This window comes from Pongo pygmaeus, chromosome 8 (genome assembly GCF_028885625.2).
Source record: "Pongo pygmaeus isolate AG05252 chromosome 8, NHGRI_mPonPyg2-v2.0_pri, whole genome shotgun sequence".
NCBI lineage: Eukaryota > Metazoa > Chordata > Mammalia > Primates > Hominidae > Pongo > Pongo pygmaeus.
The window spans coordinates 33,068,149-33,087,576 of record NC_072381.2 but is presented as its reverse complement, the minus strand read 5'-3'; the positions used below and the strand labels follow the sequence as shown (position 1 = coordinate 33,087,576).

The following is a 19,428-nucleotide window of genomic DNA, read 5'->3' as shown; positions in this document are numbered from 1 at the left end:
GGTTTCCATTGGGAAAAAGTTGCTTATAAGTTCTGTTTCAAAATTTCAGTACTCTATATAAATGATAATATTAGGAATAATGGATAGGTTGTTGGTTTGTGAATCCGTAATGAACAGTTAACCTGTAGGTAAACTGATAAGCATTTTAGTTGTTTTTTGGTTGGTTGTTTTTTTGAGATTTTTTTTTTTTTTTTTGAGATATTTTTGAGTTTTGCTCTTGTTGCCCAGGCTGGAGTGCAGTGGAGTGATCTTGGCACACTGCAACCTCCGCCTCCCGGGTTCAAACGATTCTCCTGCCTCAGCCGCCCCAGTGGCTGGGATTACAGGCATGTGCCACCACGCCCAGCTAATTTTTGTATTTTTAGTAGAGATGGGGTTTCACCATGTTGGCTAGGACGGTCCCGAACTCCTGACCTAAGGTGATCCACCTGTCTTGGCCTCCCAAAGTGCTGGGATCACAGGCGTGAGCCACCACACCTGGCCAGTTTTTTTTTTTTTTTTTTTTTTTACGTGTAAGCAAAAATACATTCCAACTGAATAACATAGCCTGAGAAAATGAAAGGCAACATGTTTTGGTTCATTGTTTTCAGAAACTGGTTTCTTGCATATAGTAACGACATTAATTACTGAGGTCTCATATTTTTGTTCAATTTTTTAAACGAATTATTTCATTTTGTAAAAGGTTATAAAAGCAGCCAGGAGGAGCGGAATTGGAAAATCTGTGGGTAAAGTCTTCTCGGTTTGGTTTTTTCATTTTACTGGTTCTTAATCCTGATTCATAATGAACAGTTTAGGAGAGAATTGCTGCAATGCAGCATTTAAAACTAAATTTTCAAAAACATGATTTAAGAACATTTTGTATACAATCTTCTATTTAGATCAAAATTGAAAGAATATTTTAGTTTATGATGTTAGAAGCATAATCAGTGCTCATGGAGAAAGTAATTTTTAAGGATTCTGATTTTCTTCTAACTTGAGTTTTTAATACTTTGTCTAAACTTTTTTCCTGCTACTCATGTAATGAGTGATTTTAATATGACACCATGGCAGGCAGATCTTTCATAGTGTTTCTCTGTATGCTGTATATAGCCTTTAATACAGAATTTATTTTTAATAAAGTGCTTGGTGAAGTGCTATAAATGTAACATTGAATGAAATGAATTATTTTATGAAAGTCTTTAAGTGATATAAATATAAACTATTTGCTTTAAATTAGAGAACTTGTTACCCGCAAAGCAAGGAGGACAGGGAAACAGTTTATGTCTTTGAAATGAGCTTGCTGAAAACACCAGAAAAAAATCAATAGAAAAAATTAGGAGCTTGCTAAAAACACCAGGAAGAAAAATCAATAAAAAAATTACATCTATCTATTTATGAATCATGAAAGTAGAATATGGTTATTTGCATCATTAAGTATCTTTACAAATCATTATTCCTTATATGGTACACCATAAAGGCTGCCAAAAACAAGCTGTGGTAGTTCCAAGAAATTAGAAGAGAATAAAACTAAAACTAATTAGATAATCTTGCCCAGTTCCTTGCCTAAGCAAAACAACATTCTCCCTTTTCAAGTGAATGATTTGGTGTTTGAATCTTCTTGATTACCTTAAGAGGGAAAAATGAAGGAGAGGAGGGAACCATCATCACATACCTTTACAGTTGTGGAATGTTAGCCCACTATAGTGTCTAACTAAGGAAAATCTAATATAATACACTCCCAAGTGATCTGAAATGATCTGCTATTCAGAATTCCAGAGAAAGACATATCCCTGCCAGGAGGGTGTCCTTCATAACCAAATTTGGTCTTCAGCCTGGTCGGTGCATACTCAAAAAGGAATCACTTAAGAAACCTAAGGTATGCAGTTGAGATCAACTTACTCCTTTTTGATTTGTCCCCTTAAAGCATCAGTCAGATGTGAATGCATCTTGTGACTTGGAGTTATTAGTAAAATTGAAATCTGAAACTTGGAGGATCTTTGAAGATACATGGGATTAAAAGCTGCGTAGTGTACATTTCGAGGCTAAAAACCAGGTTTGAAAAATACAGATGTCCAGATGAGTTTTTCTTTAATTTATTTGAAAAATAGAGATATGCCTTAATTATAGACCATTAGAAATAATTTTTATGTTTCACAAAGTCTTGATTTTCATTTCAGGAAGCCAGCATCAGTCAGTAATTTATGACTAGATCTTTAATTAAAACATTTGCCTTACTTAGTATTACAAAATCATAATTTGGTTTTGCAGTCAAGATAAGACGACTGTTTTGTCAACTTAATGCTAAGCACTTAATTTTTATTTAACAATAACTTCTAGAAAGATAATCACTCCAGTCTCAATTATTTTTATGTTTGTGTGTTACCTTTTAATAGTTGCCATTTATATTATTTTAGTAAGGTTGTAGTGGTAGTTTATATATTTGCTTTGAGTTGATAACTAGAGTAAGCAGCTTCATAAAGTACTTCTGAAGACAGGCTTTACTATTAAAACTGTTTACTATTATGAAGCTGTTTACATTATTTCTGGCATATCTCTTGGTAAATGGTTTAGGGGCACTATTTTCTATTGATGTAAAAATTGAGGCCAGGCATGGTGGATCATGCCTGTAATCCCAGCACTTTGGGAGGCTGAGGTAGGTGGATCACTGGAGGTCAGGAGTTTGAGACCAGCCTGGCCAACATGGCAAAACCTCATCTCTACTAAAAATACAAAAATTAGCCAGGCGTGGTGGCACATGCCTGTGGTCCCAGCTACTCAGGAGTATATTTGTAGATATATATAAAATTCTCTTGACATTACTTGATCACTTATGTTAGATCCAAGTATATAACTTAACTTAGTATTCAGGTTTTTACCTGGCCTTATCCTCTATTACTCTTTGAACCCTACAGTCTGTACTAATTATTTCTAAAATTGTGTTACTCTTCTACAATATCTCATATCTTTATAGTCACTAAATGAATGTCTGCTGGATAAATGAGGGAAAATTACTTTCTTTTTGCATAGAAAAACTATTAGTATGGTTCGTTTTTGGGTGGCGATTGTTATTTTGATTGTACTTAACATTTGTTTTCAGAATTGTTCACCATGAATATATCTTGTGTCAGCAGTAAAATAATAGATTTCTTTTAGCCACACCTGTAGAATTGAATGTTAATTGTTTCAGTAGCATCTGAGAAAAGGATATGTTCACATACGTCATAACTAAAGAATAATCAGACATCGATGCCTATTTTAAATTGATGCCAAAGTGAGATCAGCTTCTTGTATCTGTCAGTAATGCTTTCAGCTTTAGAGGGAAAACCAACAGCTAATAGTGGCTTAAATAAATAAGAGGATGTTTTTCTCACATAACAAAAAGCCTGGATACAGGCTCTTCACGGTTCCTCACTCTGTTATACTTTGTCGTCCTTAGCTGTTGCTTTTCATCATCCTGTTTGTCATATTTGCAAGATGGATGCTACAGCTCCAGGCATTCATTCCAGGAAGGAGAAAGGGCAGTTTTAGCTGAGATGGTCCTTTTTATCAGGATAACAACACCCTTCTCAGAGACCGCGAACAGACCGCCACTTCATATTATTCAGAGCTTGGTCATGTGACTACTAGTTGCAGGGAGACTAGGCTAACAGGTATTTGGCTTTCCGGCCTATTTATTGGGAGGTAGCAAGGGAAAGGGGAACTGGGAATGGCTTTAGGAGTGTCTGGTTCATTGTTACTTTTATTTCAGACTTTGAGGTGGGGATGTGGAAGGTAGTAGGTCTTTTTCAGCTAAGACTTAGGAAGTGTTTTCTAATGTTAAGGGCTTTTTCTGGGGTCATGATTGTTTTGTGTTTTAGGGCCCAGCTTCCTACCTTTCCTTTAGAAGAAACTAGAGAGAGGCAGACACTTGCAAATACCTAGAACCCCTTGCCTCTTATTTTTGGATAGATACTTGCAAATACCTAGAACCCCTTGCCTCTTATTTTTGGATACCTACTCTTTCTCCTAGATTATTAAATTGTTCCTGCAAGCATTTAAACTTCCTCAGGTCTTACAAGTCTTAAAAAAAAAATAACTTTTTTACACATACAGCAGATTTTCTGCACCACTTGGTTACCTCCCATTCTTTTTCAGTCCATTCCAATCTGACCTTTGTCATTGAGTACTTTTTAGTTTTGTCTTGGCCTCACAACTGTATTTGACATAATCACTCCTTCCTTGAAAATTATTTTTTTTTGACTTGCATGGACACCACTGTTTTTTTTTTTTGTTCAATACCCCTGGCTCCTTCTCAGACTATATTAGTGGTTCTCTGAGAGTGGTCCATGGAGTCCCCAGTATCATTTCTGGGGTCCAGAAGATCAAAGCTGTTTTCAGAATAAGATGATGTCTTTTTAACCATTTTGATATTTGCATTTGATCCTTGCTCCTTGTACTTCAACTTAACAACTTCCATTGATTTCTTGAATGCTACACTGTTCTTTCTGCCTTAGGATCTTTAAGCATCCTCCCACTGCCTAGACTACTTTCCTACACGAAACCTTTTTCACCCTTCATGACTAATACTGGAGAGAGTGATGATGAGTTAGTTGCTGCTTTTTCTTCAGTTCTTAAATATTCTTTCTCCAAGGGTGTTTCCCTGATATTCTGCTTTCCTGTAGACTTAGGTTCTCCTCCTATATTCTCTCATTGCACTTTCATAGCACTCAATTGCATGAGTCAGAATTCTGGTCAGTTAATTGTTTAATGTCTGCCCCACTATTATTTATGCTCCACTAAAGCAGAGAGGGAATCTGCCTTGGTTATCATTCTAGCATGTCATCTCACATTCCAAAAGTATTTGTTAAATGAAAGAATGGTTGAAAAGCTGTTGCAGGCCAGGCACGGTGGTTCACACCTGTAATCCCAGCACTTGGGGAGGCTGAGGCAGGAGGATCTCCTGAGCCTAGAAGTTCAAGACCAGCCTGGGCAACATAGCATGGTGGCACATGCCTCTAGTCCCAGCTGCTCAGGAGGCTAAAGTGGGAGGATTGCTTGAGCCCAGGAGGTTGAGGCTGCAGTAAGCAGTGATTGTGCCACTGCACTCCAGCCTGGGTGACAGAACCGAGACCCTGTCTCAAAAATAAATAAATAGGTATTTAAAAAAATAAAAATCACTCAGCAATATTTGGCTGCCATAGTAGTGCTAATTATAATTACTGGGAATTATAATTGTAATTACTGGGCCCTGGGAATGCAGCAAAGACTAAAGACCATTCTTGTTTTCCTGGAGTTTATTCTAATGGGTTTGTACATGGTGATCCCTAAGATCCCATCCACTTCAAAGATTCAATGATATCAAATTATGCATACTAGGTATACTATTTTGAGGATTAAATATATTATATGATGGCATCTGTAAAGTTTAGAAATGTTCATTTACCTTTAATTTGTATAGTTGAAACACTTTTTTGTTTTTCAGTCCAAGCCTTATGCATTTGATCGGGTGTTCCAGTCAAGCACATCTCAAGAGCAAGTGTATAATGACTGTGCAAAGAAGATTGTTAAAGGTAAATATATTTAACCTGCTGAGTTGTCTCAGCAATAAGTAAATAAGTTTGTGATCTTTTCTACTTACTCAGCTTTCTTTTTTCATTTTAATGCCCCTTTCTTCTAAGTTAATTGCAGAAGAAAGTTGTTTAAATAATAAAAAGGTCAAACACAATTAGTAAATATTCTATTGCTCAAATTCCATGATCTAATTATATACAGTACCTAATTAAGGGTATTATGAGAACTATGTTACACACTTATTCTTAAGAGATGCATTTCTATTAGATATTCCCAGGAGAGTTTCCAAGATGGCAGTTCTAGAAAGAGAACCGTATGAGAATGAAAACAAAATGGCTAGGCACATTTCTAAAAAGTAGTGGAAAATGGCAGTCTATCATTCTTCCATTCCACTGTTATTCCTTCCCCAAAGACTTACCTATCTCTTGAGGAATTTAACAAGAGTTGCCAAAGGTGAGAAAAGTATGTACATTCCAGTTAATACTATAACTTACACAAGAATGTTTATAATTTTATATATTCTAAAACCATTGAATTTTAAAGCTGAGAGAGTGCTCATTGTTTATCTGGAGTTACTTCCAGTTACTGTAGAAATCTGTTTAATCAAAGGAATGGCTGTTACTTTGTGATATGATTTATTTCATTTTTTGACAGCTGTAGTTGTTACAAGGTGCTTCTTAGATTGAGGCAAAATCTGTGTTGTGGCATTCACCACGTTAAAGGAATTGGGATTCAGTATAAAAGTAGGTGGATTAGGATAGCATAGGAGCACAGATGTTCATCCTAGTAACAGGAGATAAAGGAGTTATGGAAGGTTTATAGATGAGGTAAGGGAGGGAAAATGTGGATGTACTCATTATATCAATTCCATATTGTCTAATACAGGGAGCAAAGTCATCATGGAGATGAGGAAGGGGGAAGAGGTTCTAGGAAAAGGCATGAAATGGATGGATTCAGGCAGTGTGAGAGTATTGCCAGGCAGTATTAAGGGCCCACTCGAGGTTAGCTGCTGAAAGAGTTGAATTTTTGCCCATTTGGAGTTTTGCTAGGTGAGTACAAAAGAGGGAAGTGGGGGACAAGAGAATTGAGGATATAGTCAAAGGAGTGATTATAATGGTGGATCATGGGATCTAAGGTGGTTAAGTTACAGGAAGAAGGATATGAGGGAGGCTGAAGGGCAGTGAAAAAAGGTGGTAACATTAGTGGGTTGTAGATCTCAGTGGGGTCAAAGATTTGTTGGAATCAGGGTACTGGACGGAGTAATAGAAGGTGAATACAGACAGTCCCTGACTTAGGACAACTTAAAATTGTTCGACTTTACGATAGTGCAAAAGCAATACACATTGAATAGAAATATTCAATAGAAATATTTCTAGTACCTGTACAGCCATTCCGTTTTTCACTTTCAGTATAGTATTCAATAAGTTATATGAAATATTTAACACTTTATTATAAAATAGGCTTTGTGTTAGATGGTTTTGCTGAACTGTAGGTCAGTGTATGTGTTCTGAGCACATTTAAAGTAGGCTAGGCTAAGCCATGGTGTTTGATAGGTTAGATGTGTTTGATGCATTTTCAGCTTAGGGTATTTTCAACTTACAGAACGTTTATCAGGAAGTAACCCCATCGTAAGCTGAGTAGTATCTCCACTTGAAATTGAGATTATGGAAGCAACGCAGTTAGTAATGAAAAGGTAAAGGTGTTGTCATGGAGTTGACTTCCGAGGTAGTAAAGAAAGGGTAAGGCCAGACATGGTGGGTCACACCTGTAATTCCAGCACTTTGGGAGGCTGAGGTGGGAGGATTGCTTGAGGCCAGGAGTTTGAGACCAGCCTGGGCAACAGTGAGACCCCATCTCTGTTTTTAAAATAAAAATGAAGAAAGAATAAGATCGCAGAAAATTTGGTCAAGGAGCTGAGAGGCCAGGGTATTTTAGTGGGATTATCTGCTACAGACTTTGAAACCACCAGTACTGTTTTATTACAGCAGTAATGGTATTGGTGAGAGAGAGTGAACTGGGTACTGAAATCTTCATAAAATGAAGGAGAATTAACACTTGTAATTGTGTAAATGACTGCAACAAAGAGGAACAGGGTCATCATGTTGTAAGCATCATGTGGTTTTCCAGAGGGATCTATCATAGAACACAATTTTATTACATTCTTTGATTGAGACATACTTCTGTCTCATCAGTACAGTTTAAGATTACATTAGCTTTCTAACTAATAGAAAGTTACTGATTCATGAATTCATAGGCAATTTGAATATACAGGTCTTTTTTGTATCTCTTGCCGCCAGCTTTAAGCCCCGTTCCATACTTGCACTTTGGAGAGCAAACCTTTAAAGTGCAGATTCCGTTTTGTTCATTTTAGCTCTTAATCATATTTTGAGTTTTATTTTTATAATTATCTTACCGGGGATCTAGTAAGTTGGCTGTCAGCACATTTGATAAGTCTTTTAAAGTGTCAAAGGTTTTGAAGTTTGAAAAATACGATTCTAAATCATTTATAAAGTGCTTAATGGGTCATGGTCCCTAGGTTAATCTTCTAAAATTAATAAGATTGTTGGCAGTTATTTCAATCACACTGTTTGGGTATTCAGCCGACTTCAGAGCCTCTTACCTATACAATTGGCTAGTCCTTAGTTTGTCAACATACTCAGAAGAAAATGATGAAAAACTTGAATCCTTTTATCAAGTGATGGTTCATGACTCTATTATTTGCCCAAAGTACCAGTTGAATAACCATATCCAAACAGGAAACGAGGTTAGTTCAACCATAGTCTTTACTTAATAAAATTTTGGTATACTTATTTCCATAATCTATCTCTTTTCCCATTTTGAAAATGTAAATAACATTAGTATCTTCTATTACTTTTGTTCTCTTTGGCTTTTAAAACTAACCTACAGTAGCTGTGAGATTTCATCCCTGGAATGTAATCCTCCTTAGTAACTAGAAACTTGGGCTCATTTGAAGCCATTCTTTTGCTATCATACTATCCACATGAACTTTAAAGTCTCTCTCAACAATGTTTATTCTGTTGTTCTGTTTTGAGGATCATATTTGTGGAAGATGGTAGTAAACAGAAGTACCTCTGTTTTGATATCATCAGTTAATATTTTATGGTCTTTCCTAAGCAATGCAGGTTCATTCATTCATTTTTTTTTTTCTGAATATGACTTTAAAAGTTCTTTTTAGGGCCTTAGTTTTTATTTTGTTTTGGTCTTAAAGTTACTTATCCTGGACTTTTATCTTTCTCATGCTCTTCTCGTGAGTTCTGTCTCTCTCTTGTATATCCTTAGTTACATAGTCTCTTAATAATAGGCTGATACTCAAGAGTTTTTCAAAATCTATTGTTTTTTAAATGGTACTTAAGGAAAAGAAAAAGATGAAATCTGTTTTCCTGACGTTTAGGATACATGCATCTATTACTTTTGTTCTGTTTTATTACTATTTGCAGTTCTAGGATGAAATCGTTTGCTTCCTGAAATTTCTCTTCTTTTCTCAAAATTTCAGTCCCTTCTTTATCCTGCCTTACTGTTTGGAACTGCGTTCAGGATAATAATTCCCTTCTCTGTAATATGGTAAGAGTATAATCTTTGGAATCAGACAGTCCTAGATTGAATTCTAGGCTCTGCCACTTTCTTGCTATGTGACTTTTGGCAAATTACCTAACTTTTGGCAAGTTACCTAACCTTTCCAAGTCTCCATTTCTTCTTGTGCAAAATAGGTACTAGAAGTTGTTAAGCACAATACAGGTATCAACTGCTAATTTTGTCCTCTGTCGTTGTGTTCATTTTTTTTTTAAAATTGAGACGGAGTTTCGCTCTTGTTGTCCAGGCTGGACTGCAGTGGCTCCATCTTGGCTCACTGCAACCTACCTCCGCCTCCCAGGTTCAAGCAATTCTCCCGCCTCAGCCTCCTGAGTAGCTGGGATTACAGGCATGTGCCACCACGCCCTGCTAATTTTTGTGTTATTAGTAGAGACGGGGTTTCTCCATGTTGGTCAGGCTGGTCTTGAACTGCCAACCTCAGGTGATCCGCCCACCTTGGCCTCCCAAAGTGCTGGGATCACAGGTGTGAGCCACCACGCCCGGCATGTGTCCTCTGTCTTCTTAGAGGACGTTATTAATTCAATCAGTCGTGTTTGTATTTGAGATAAACTCATAGTCTCAGCTATTTCTACTGTACAAAATTAGACTTTCAGCAAGTGTTAGAATACAAGATTTCTATCATAATCTCTTTCTTCTTCTATGTAACCTTTGTAATTTATGTCAGTATCACCTGGCCATGATTTCCTTTTATCTTTACCCAAGTGCTCTGTACCATTTTGGAGGAGACTGTATATAGTAGCTGGTGGGACTTGTCCTGGACAAGGATATGAATGTGGCAGAGTTACCAATAAATACACATATTTAAGGAGAGAGATGGCGTAGGGGTAGGTGGTGGGTACCTAGGGAGGTGTGAGGACAGGAAAGCAATTAAATACATGGTAAGGTGTACTTGGGACAATCATTGTTAAACAGATTGGATGAGAAGCCATGGTTAGAAATTGTTGGTAGGCAAAGATCAGCAGAATGATAGGCCAGCTGGGATTTCTTTTGAGATAGAGATTTGATGAGCAAGTTGCCAGTAATGACCTGAAAGCAGATAGTACTCTCTGGGTCCCTGACAAGTTCATTGAGAATGCACTGGCTCATAATTATCTGGACAAGTTTATAACTTGATTTTATGTAGGGCTATTATCATTCCCTATTTGTAGATTTGTTAGATACAATTGTTTGTTTTGAATAAGGTTTATCCACTTGTATTCTCTTGAATTCTGAATCTGAGTGATTTGTTTCCCTTGTGTTAAGTAGCTATTCAGTGCCCACTATATGATAAGCATCTCATCAGGTCTTTGTAGATTTCATGTTTTTTCCACCATGGCTTCTTGACCTGAACTGTCTGCGGCTGTATTCACCTTTGGTTTTTCCAGATGTAGCCTGCCTTGTATTTATTTTGGTTCCTCTGCTCCTTGAGTATATAGTACAGTGGTTAAGAGCAGGTCTCTGGAGCCAAGTCTATTTGCATTTGCATCTCAGCTTTATCTTACTAGCTGTGGAGTTACAGGCAAGTTATTAACCTCTCTGTGTCTCAGTTTTCTCATCTGTAAAATGGGACTAATAATAGTACAGTGCGGGCCGGGCGTGGTGGCTCACGCCTGTAATCCTAGCACTTTGGGAGGCCGAAGTGGGCAAATCTCCTGAGGTCAGGAGTTGAAGACCAGCCTGGCCAACATGGTGAAACCCCGTCTCTACTAAAAATACAAAAATTAGCCAGGCATGGTAGCACACGCCTGTAATTCCAGCTACTTGGGAGGCTGAGGCACAAGAATTGCTTGAACCTGGGAGGCGGAGGTTGCAGTGAGCCGAAGTTGCGCCACTGCACTCCAGCCTGGGTGACAGAGCAAGACTCTGTCTCAAAAACAAAAAACAAATAGTACAGTGCACGGGGTTTTGTGATGATTAAATACAATAATATATAAAAAAATGGTTAGAACCTGACTCATTGTAAGCTCTCAGATGTTAACAGTAACTTTATATGATGACTTCTAATTCTCAGAGCTTTTCCCTAAGTAGTCATTTTGCTGGGGAGGCTGAAGTTCAGGGAGATACAAAGCGACTTTCTAAAACGTGATGTGCTGTTATCTCACTAGCTAAATATGTTTTTTCTGTTGATAAAGTATGAAAGAAGTAATACTTGTTCAGAGTTGTCCACCTCTGTTTCTCATAGGAATGGCAAAAGTATATTTAAAAGGGTGAGGGAGGCTTTAGAAAGATGCTGTACATTGGTGATGGTAATAAATATTCAACAAGCATTTGAGTTCCTCTGGAGTCTCAGGCACTGTGTTAGGAGTTAAACACAGTCCTGACTTCGAGTTGACAGGCTGGTGAGTAAAGCAGACAAGTAAATTGACAGAATACTAATTGGTAAGTATTATGATTAAATGCAGATACTGTAAGAACACATAGGATGAGACTTTTACCCAGATATTTTGGGGGTGGCTTGTGGAATTGGGTTAGAGGAAGAGGTAAATGTGATACATGAAATAATTTCGCTTTCCTTCTCAAAAATGAAAAGATTTTGAAGGAAAGTTTCAAATGTTTGGAGTCTCTTAAAATCTTCCCAGGGAAGTACGTAATGATGTCTTTTTTTCTCATTAATAAATGTTTCTGTAGGAAATCTGTTATCCAGTTAGTTGTGCCCAGTGTTGGGGTTATTTTTTTCTTTTTAAAATAATGAATAAAAACAAGGATTGGCTTGCTTATTGGTTTACTTTTCACTGTTATATGCCGTTTCCAACAGAGCCTTCTCTTTTTATTTTGGCTTCCTCTAGAATAGAATGTAATTTCATAGTACCTTTCTTGTCACCAAAAACAAACAACAAACAAAATCCTTGAAAGCCAGAAATCAAAGGATTGCCTTTTTTCCCTCTTTGACCTAATAAAGGAATATATTTAAATGTTAATGTCAGAGGCTAGAAAAAAATTTCATAGGAGGGTCAGGTGCAGGGGCTTACTTAGGCCTGTAATCCCAGCGCTTTGTGAGGCTTGAGGCAGGAGGGTTGTTTGAGCCCAGGAGTTTGAGATCAGCCTGGGCAACATAGCAAGACCCTGTCTCTACAAATTTTTTTTTAGAATTAGCCAGGCCTGGTGGCATGTGCCTCTTAGTCCTGGCTACTTGAAGCTGAAGCAGGCGGCTTACTACACCCAAGAGGTTGAGGCTGCAGTGACCAGTGAGCTATGATTGTGCCATTGCACTCTGAACAGAGGGGAGACCCTGTCTCATAACATTTTTTTTCATAGGAACTTCTTGGTAATTGATTTTGAGGTAGGACTGAGTGTTACACTTTGTGGGTAGGATAAAGAGGAAGGTCGGGGTTTGTGAGGATTAGCTACTAATTAACCATCAATTAGTCTTGTTTCTAAAATCTCATCTGTATGTAAATTGGCAGAGGATTTTTTGTTTTTGGTCACATAAAGCTTTGGAGTGTAGATGTAATGACATTTGAGATGTACATTGGTAGAAAAGATTCTTTATTATAAACAGTGGAATTTAAAATTTGTTTTTTAATTGACCACAGAAAGCAGTCTGGGTCCAGAGAAAATTGCTTAGATGGGTCATCACTAAGAAAATTACTATTGTTATATATTTCCTTTAATGTCTTTATAAATCCTTTATGTACTAAACTTTGATGGAGTCTTTCATATTAGCATAAAGAAAATCTGAATCTTTCTTGCCACTCTTTCCACAAATAATTTTGGTATTTTTTTTTGAGACAGAGTCTCACTCTGTCCACCCAGGCTGGAGTGCAGTGGCTCGATCTCAGCTCACTGCAACCTCCTTCTCCTGGGCTCAAGCGATTCTTGTGCCTTAGTCTTTTGAGTAGCTGAAATTACAGGCCATGTACCACCACGTCCAGCTAATTTTTTTTTTTTTTTTTTGAGACGGTGTCTTACTGTGTTGCCCAGACTGGAGTGCAGTGGCGCGATCTCGGCTCACTGCAACCTCCGCCTGCCCGGTTCAGGCAGTTCTCCTGCGTCAGCCTCCTGAGTAGCTGGGACTACAGGCGCCCGCCACCACGCCCGGCTAATTTTTTGTATTTTTAGTAGAGACAGGGTTTCACCATGCTGACCAGGCTTGAACTCCTGACCTTGTGATCCGCCTGCCTTGGCCTCCCAAAGTGCTGGGATTACAGGAGTGAGCTACTGCACCCAGCCACTCCCACAAATATTTTATTATACAGAATTTAGTATGCAAGGGTTAGGAAGAGGGTGTGTGTGTGCACGTGTGTGTGTGTGTGTGTGTGTGTGTGTGTGTCTTCTAGGGTGTTTTATACCTCATTAAGAATAAACATCTGACATTTTCCTGTAACATTATTTAAGTAATTTCTTTTTTTTTTTTTTCCAACCTTTTCTCTCCCCTATCATCCTGTAGTTTAAGTAATTTCTTAGGAATCTTGCTTAAGGAAAAAATCCCCTGAATTATAAAATCTCTTATTTTCTCACAGATGTACTTGAAGGATATAATGGAACAATATTTGCATATGGACAGACATCCTCTGGGAAGACACACACAATGGAGGTAACATTTTATAATCTGTACTTAGATGTAGTTTGCAATACATACAGCATTCATTCATTATTTGTGATATTATTTCACCATGCATAAACATTTTAATTTACTTTTTATTGCCTTTTGTCATACAAATAATATACATGTAACATCATTGTTGGAATCTAATCAGTTCCTGAGTTTAAATAGTAAGGGATACCTGTATTTGAGATTATATTTGAGATTGTTTTATCAGTTAGCATAACCATAAAATAACATTTTGGACAAGAATTTTCTGTCACCCTGTTATATGGGAAATTTTGAATGCTTATGTGTTGTTGATTTTATTTAGTATAAATAACTTTTTCCTGTTCTCTTTGGCTCCTTCTTCCTCAAAATAACTGTCACTCTTCTCTGACAAGAATGTTGCCATAATTATCAGTGCTGCTGTTAATAATAGGTGTGGACCCACTATAGCTTTGCTTCTAGAAAACAGCCTGTGATTTTCTGCCACTGCTAAAGAGCATCTGTTTTTATCATTTATTTGAGTGTACTATATTAAGTAAATGACTGCTTCTTTTAGTATGATTCATATTACTGATTTTCATAAAGTCAGAGAGAACAAGGACATCCTAGTATTTGCATGAATTTGCCTTGAAGTAGAAGGAACAATGTAGAATTATATGGAAAGAAACTAAAACCTTTTTAATTATGTTCATTTTACAATGAACATTTTACAAGCATGGATAATCTAAATCTAGTGATTAAATGAAGGGTTAAGATCTGTTGGTAACCCATGTGGTTGGTGTACAGTACTGTGTGTATGTGTAATAGTTGAATTTGATTTTTTAGGTATTTACAGAGCCGTTTCCACAAAAATACAGTTCCTGTCCTTTCTTGACTATAAGTTGTAGATTGAAACTCTTTGTTTTTACTTCATATTTTATAATTTATTTAAGAAGTCTAGTTTTGTTTTTTGTTTAGGGTAAACTTCATGATCCAGAAGGCATGGGAATTATTCCAAGAATAGTGCAAGATATTTTTAATTATATTTACTCCATGGATGAAAATTTGGAATTTCATATTAAGGTAAATTCCTTGAGGAAAGATTATATTTTATTTTACAGCAAGAATAATGTTCTAAAAAAATAGTAAATGTTAGTTTCTTTAAAGTAATTTTAAAAATAGTTTTTATGGAAAGGTATAGTTGAAATATCATTCAGGTTAGTAAACTTGGATTTTTGTTCATCTGCCATTAGATGAACAGGAATGTTAACTAACGTAAATGATTAAGTCTTTAGCCTCCTCCATAAAATAAAGGAGGTTGCTTTACTGCAGAACTCGAAGGTTTCTACTACATAAAACTATTCTAATTCATTTTAGATGAAGATAATGTAATTTATGTCCAATGGGAAGACTGCTTAAATAACTAAGCTAATTTGGCTAATTTATGTCTTCCCATTAGAATGTGAGCTATGGCTGGTATGTTGATAACTGTCTCTCTAGTCTAAACAATGCCTAGCACTCGGACCTCAATATTAATATGCGAATAAGTAATATAATTTTAGTTGATTGATGTTTTTTTAAATTTGCCCTTTAGGTTTCATATTTTGAAATATATTTGGATAAGATAAGGGACCTGTTAGATGGTAAGTTAAATTCTTGCTAATCAGTTTTAAATAACATCTGTTAATTCCTTTTTAATAGTAGATGAGAGACTATTTCTTTGTAAGCTATATGAAATTGTCTTAAGTTATTGGAAATAGACAAAAATTTTTTTCTTCTAAAGTTTTAGTTGAATACCTTTAAATAGAGTAACTAGTTTAAAGTGATGTTTATGGGTACTTCTTAGTAGTAATTAGAGCATTGGACTGGGAGTTATATAATCTGAGCCCTGAGTTCTAGTCTTCTGTCAACTGTCAGTTAGATACATTGTCCTTAGGCAAATCATTGAACCACTCAGGGTTAATGTTCTTGTTTATAAAATGTGGGTGTTAGGTTGGAGTGGTCCTAAAATTCTGTATTGTTGCATTGGTTTCTATTTAGATCTCCTGCTATGTCTGTAAGTTCTGCTTTAGAGCAATGTTTTAATATTTTTTTAGAGTTCAACCATTGCTGTTAGGCTGCTCAGGAAAGCCTATCAGTTATTTCATATCCAGTGTTAAGAGTTTTAGGAGAATGTTGCTAACATTTGTTTTTCTTTTTCAGTTTCAAAGACCAACCTTTCAGTTCATGAAGACAAAAACCGAGTTCCCTATGTAAAGGTATTTATAGTACAGTTGTCTAGAAAAACCCTGTAATACTTTTTTTTTTTTTTTTTTTTTAAGACAGAGAGTCTCACTCTGTCTCCCAGGCTGGAGTGCAGTGGTGCAATCTCGGCTTACTGCAACCTCTGCCTCCAGGGTTCAAGCAGTTCTCCTGCCTCATCCTCCTGAGTAGCTGGGATTACAGGCATGCACCACCACGCCCAGCTAATTTTCGTATTTTTAGTAGAGATGAGGTTTCACCATGTTGGCCAGGCTGGTCTCGAACTCCTGACCTCGTGATCTGCCCGCCTCTGCCTCCCAAAGTGCTGGGATTACAGGCGTGAGCCAATTTATTTAATATATGGAGTCTCGCTCTGTTGCTCAGGCTGGAGTGCATGGCATGGTCTCGGCTCACTGCAACCTCTGCCTCCCAGGCTCAAGTGATTCTCCTGCCTCAGCCTCCCAAGTAGCTAGGATTACAGGCACCCACCACCACGCCTGGCTAATTTTTGTGTTTTTATTAGAGACAGGGTTTCATCATGTTGGCCAGACATTAACATATTTTTAAAAATTATTTCACAGGGGTGCACAGAGCGTTTTGTATGTAGTCCAGATGAAGTTATGGATACCATAGATGAAGGAAAATCCAACAGACATGTAGCAGTTACAAGTAAGTAGAAAATAACACTGGTTAGGATTTAAAACCAGCTTAAAATATCCTTATCCAGGTGATTAATTATAAGATTGCTTCAGGGAAATTGTTAAGGGGAAATTATGTTTATTTATATTTGTTTGTGTAATTTCCTTGCAGATATGAATGAACATAGCTCTAGGAGTCACAGTATATTTCTTATTAATGTAAAACAAGAGAACACACAAACGGAACAAAAGCTGAGTGGAAAACTTTATCTGGTTGATTTAGCTGGTAGTGAAAAGGTAAAGTCTTCATGTATTTTGACAAATATTTAAGCATCTTTGTAAACTTTAGTTTGAGTTGGGAGTTACGCAGGATTCGTTGTTGCATCTTACTTACCAAATTGGATTTGGTAACCTGAGATTTGTAACCGCTGATGCTAGTGCTTTATGATGACATCAGCTGAATAATCAGTTCCAAGTTACTGTTGTTTGACCATACTCTAGTTCAACCCATAAGAGGTTTCTATGACTTAAGATATGTTCATAGTGAGAACTTGTTCAGCGTATGTTGTTATAAACTTTATTAGGTATCCCTTTTCTAATTTTTGATACGTATTTTATCCATATTGGCAGTGGGGTCCCTATTAAAACTGGTAACTATCCATTAGTCTTCTCTGGTTTGGTTGGACTTATTTCTTTCCTTCATTATTACAATTCTATACAGTCTGATTCTAGTCTATATCAAATTAAGTTTGAATGTTATGATAGGGACCTCTGTGACCATTTTTGCTGTTGTGCTAATTGTGTTTCTTCTGCTTAGAATGATGTATCTATTGCGTTCTACTCTGAAGTCTTACACACATCTTTCAAAGATTATCTGAGAAATCTCCTAAGCTATTTCTTCAGCCAACATTGCTAATTTATTGTTCTGACCTATCTTTAACATAGATACTAGCTGGGTGTGGTGGCACACGCCCGTAATACCAGCTACTGGGGAGGCTGAGGCAGGAGAATTGATTGAACCCGGGAGGTGGAGGTTGCAGTGAGCCGGGATCGAGCCACTGCACTCCAGCCTGGGTGACAGAGTGAGACTCAGTCTCCAAAAAAAAAAAAAACAAAAACCACAACATAGATATTTAGATATTTTATGTTTTTTTTTAAAAGAAGCAGGTTTGCTTATATAATGTGTTTAAACTCAGCCTCTGCTTTTTAACAGTTACAACATCAACATTATGCATTAGCCAGTTTTAGAAGGTTCCTGTTTTCTAATGTAGCAAAGGGGACTAACAGATTAATGAACTACAAATTTACATTTAAATTGGTTATTTTCAGGACTACCTACAAACTGCAGATAAAATTTGATGTCTCTAATCACTCTTAAGAGTAGTACTCAAGAAATGGTGGTACCTAAGAGTAAATGCTTGGCAAATAAGATCATGAAGCTTTTCATGTTCTTTTTTCTTTTTTACTGGTTATTGATGACATATGAACATTTTAGAAAATTTAAAGAAAATTATAAACTTGTAATTTTGTTTCATTCTTTTGAAATCTTATGTATAGGTTAGTAAAACTGGAGCTGAAGGTGCTGTGCTGGATGAAGCTAAAAACATCAACAAGTCACTTTCTGCTCTCGGAAATGTTATTTCTGCTTTGGCTGAGGGTAGTGTGAGTATACATGTCTTCTATCTCCCTGTTACCTTATGGGGCATTATTTAAATATAGGTGTATATGTGTGCATGGGTGTGTATGAGAGAGAGAGGGAGAGAGATTGAGATTCAGTGTGTTTGAATCAGTATGTGTAAGTCAGTTGTCTTTTGGGAGTTTATTTTGTAATAACATTTTATTATACAGAAACCCACTGGTCTTGTTTGCTTTGTTTTTGTATGCAGACATATGTTCCATATCGAGATAGTAAAATGACAAGAATCCTTCAAGATTCATTAGGTGGCAACTGTAGAACCACTATTGTAATTTGCTGCTCTCCATCATCATACAATGAGTCTGAAACAAAATCTACGCTCTTATTTGGCCAAAGGTTTGTTGTTAAGAAAGTACAAAACCTAAATTTAAATAGACCTTTTGTTTATAAAATGTAGGAAAATGTGAGCTGTTATTCCAACCTGTACATATTGTTTTGTGCTAGACACACTCAGTTTGAATTGATGACAGATAATACAAGGTGGGTCTGTTTTTTAGACTGCTTGGTTTAAGTTTTAGTACACATTTAAAGTCAGATGTAATTTTAGTCAAATTTGTGTGACAAGCTGTAATTTGGTATTAAAGAAAATAAGCATTTGAATCAGATAATTAGGTCAAAGCCTGGCAAACATAATCCTCTGTTAGGCCTGTAGACATGCATGACAGGTTAATATAATCTATATGAGATGATTAGGAAAGTCAGTAATGATGATTCCGTCTTTGACTTTCAACAGTAATTTCTTAATTCAGCCTTGCAAACAAATTGGAAAAATATACGCCTTTGTCTTTTATTTTTAGTGGTTTGTTGATTTTTTTTTTTTAAGCTATTCACAGATTTTGGAGCAGACTCAAATTTAGTTGGGTTGTAAATAACCTCATACGTTGTGGCTTTTAGTATTTAGTCTAAGAGATTACTGGACAAGAATAAGTTTCTTAGCCATATATACATATATTCCATATAGATAAAAATAATTTCAGTCTCATCCTTTTTTTCCTCCAATTACATCTCTTAGGGCCAAAACAATTAAGAACACAGTTTGTGTCAATGTGGAGTTAACTGCAGAACAGTGGAAAAAGAAGTATGAAAAAGAAAAAGAAAAAAATAAGATCCTGCGGAACACTATTCAGTGGCTTGAAAATGAACTCAACAGATGGCGTAATGGTAATAACTTAAGAATTTGTCATCTTAAGTTTGTTAAATACAGATTTAGAGCATAGAAACGT

The 19,428-nt window shown here is 36.5% G+C and overlaps 1 protein-coding gene across 1 annotated transcript in view; it reads left to right on the top strand.

The window, feature by feature from the left end:
- The window catches only part of KIF5B (kinesin family member 5B), a 48,346-nt gene that overhangs the window by 3,212 nt on the left and 25,706 nt on the right, over window positions 1–19,428 (top strand). The window contains exons 2-11 of the mRNA XM_054437152.2: window positions 5,441–5,528; window positions 13,581–13,654; window positions 14,609–14,713; window positions 15,225–15,273; window positions 15,833–15,888; window positions 16,453–16,540; window positions 16,682–16,806; window positions 18,067–18,171; window positions 18,396–18,541; window positions 19,218–19,366. Of these exons, the coding sequence (XP_054293127.1) occupies window positions 5,441–5,528; window positions 13,581–13,654; window positions 14,609–14,713; window positions 15,225–15,273; window positions 15,833–15,888; window positions 16,453–16,540; window positions 16,682–16,806; window positions 18,067–18,171; window positions 18,396–18,541; window positions 19,218–19,366 (985 nt within the window). The remainder of the gene's footprint in view (window positions 1–5,440; window positions 5,529–13,580; window positions 13,655–14,608; window positions 14,714–15,224; window positions 15,274–15,832; window positions 15,889–16,452; window positions 16,541–16,681; window positions 16,807–18,066; window positions 18,172–18,395; window positions 18,542–19,217; window positions 19,367–19,428) is intronic.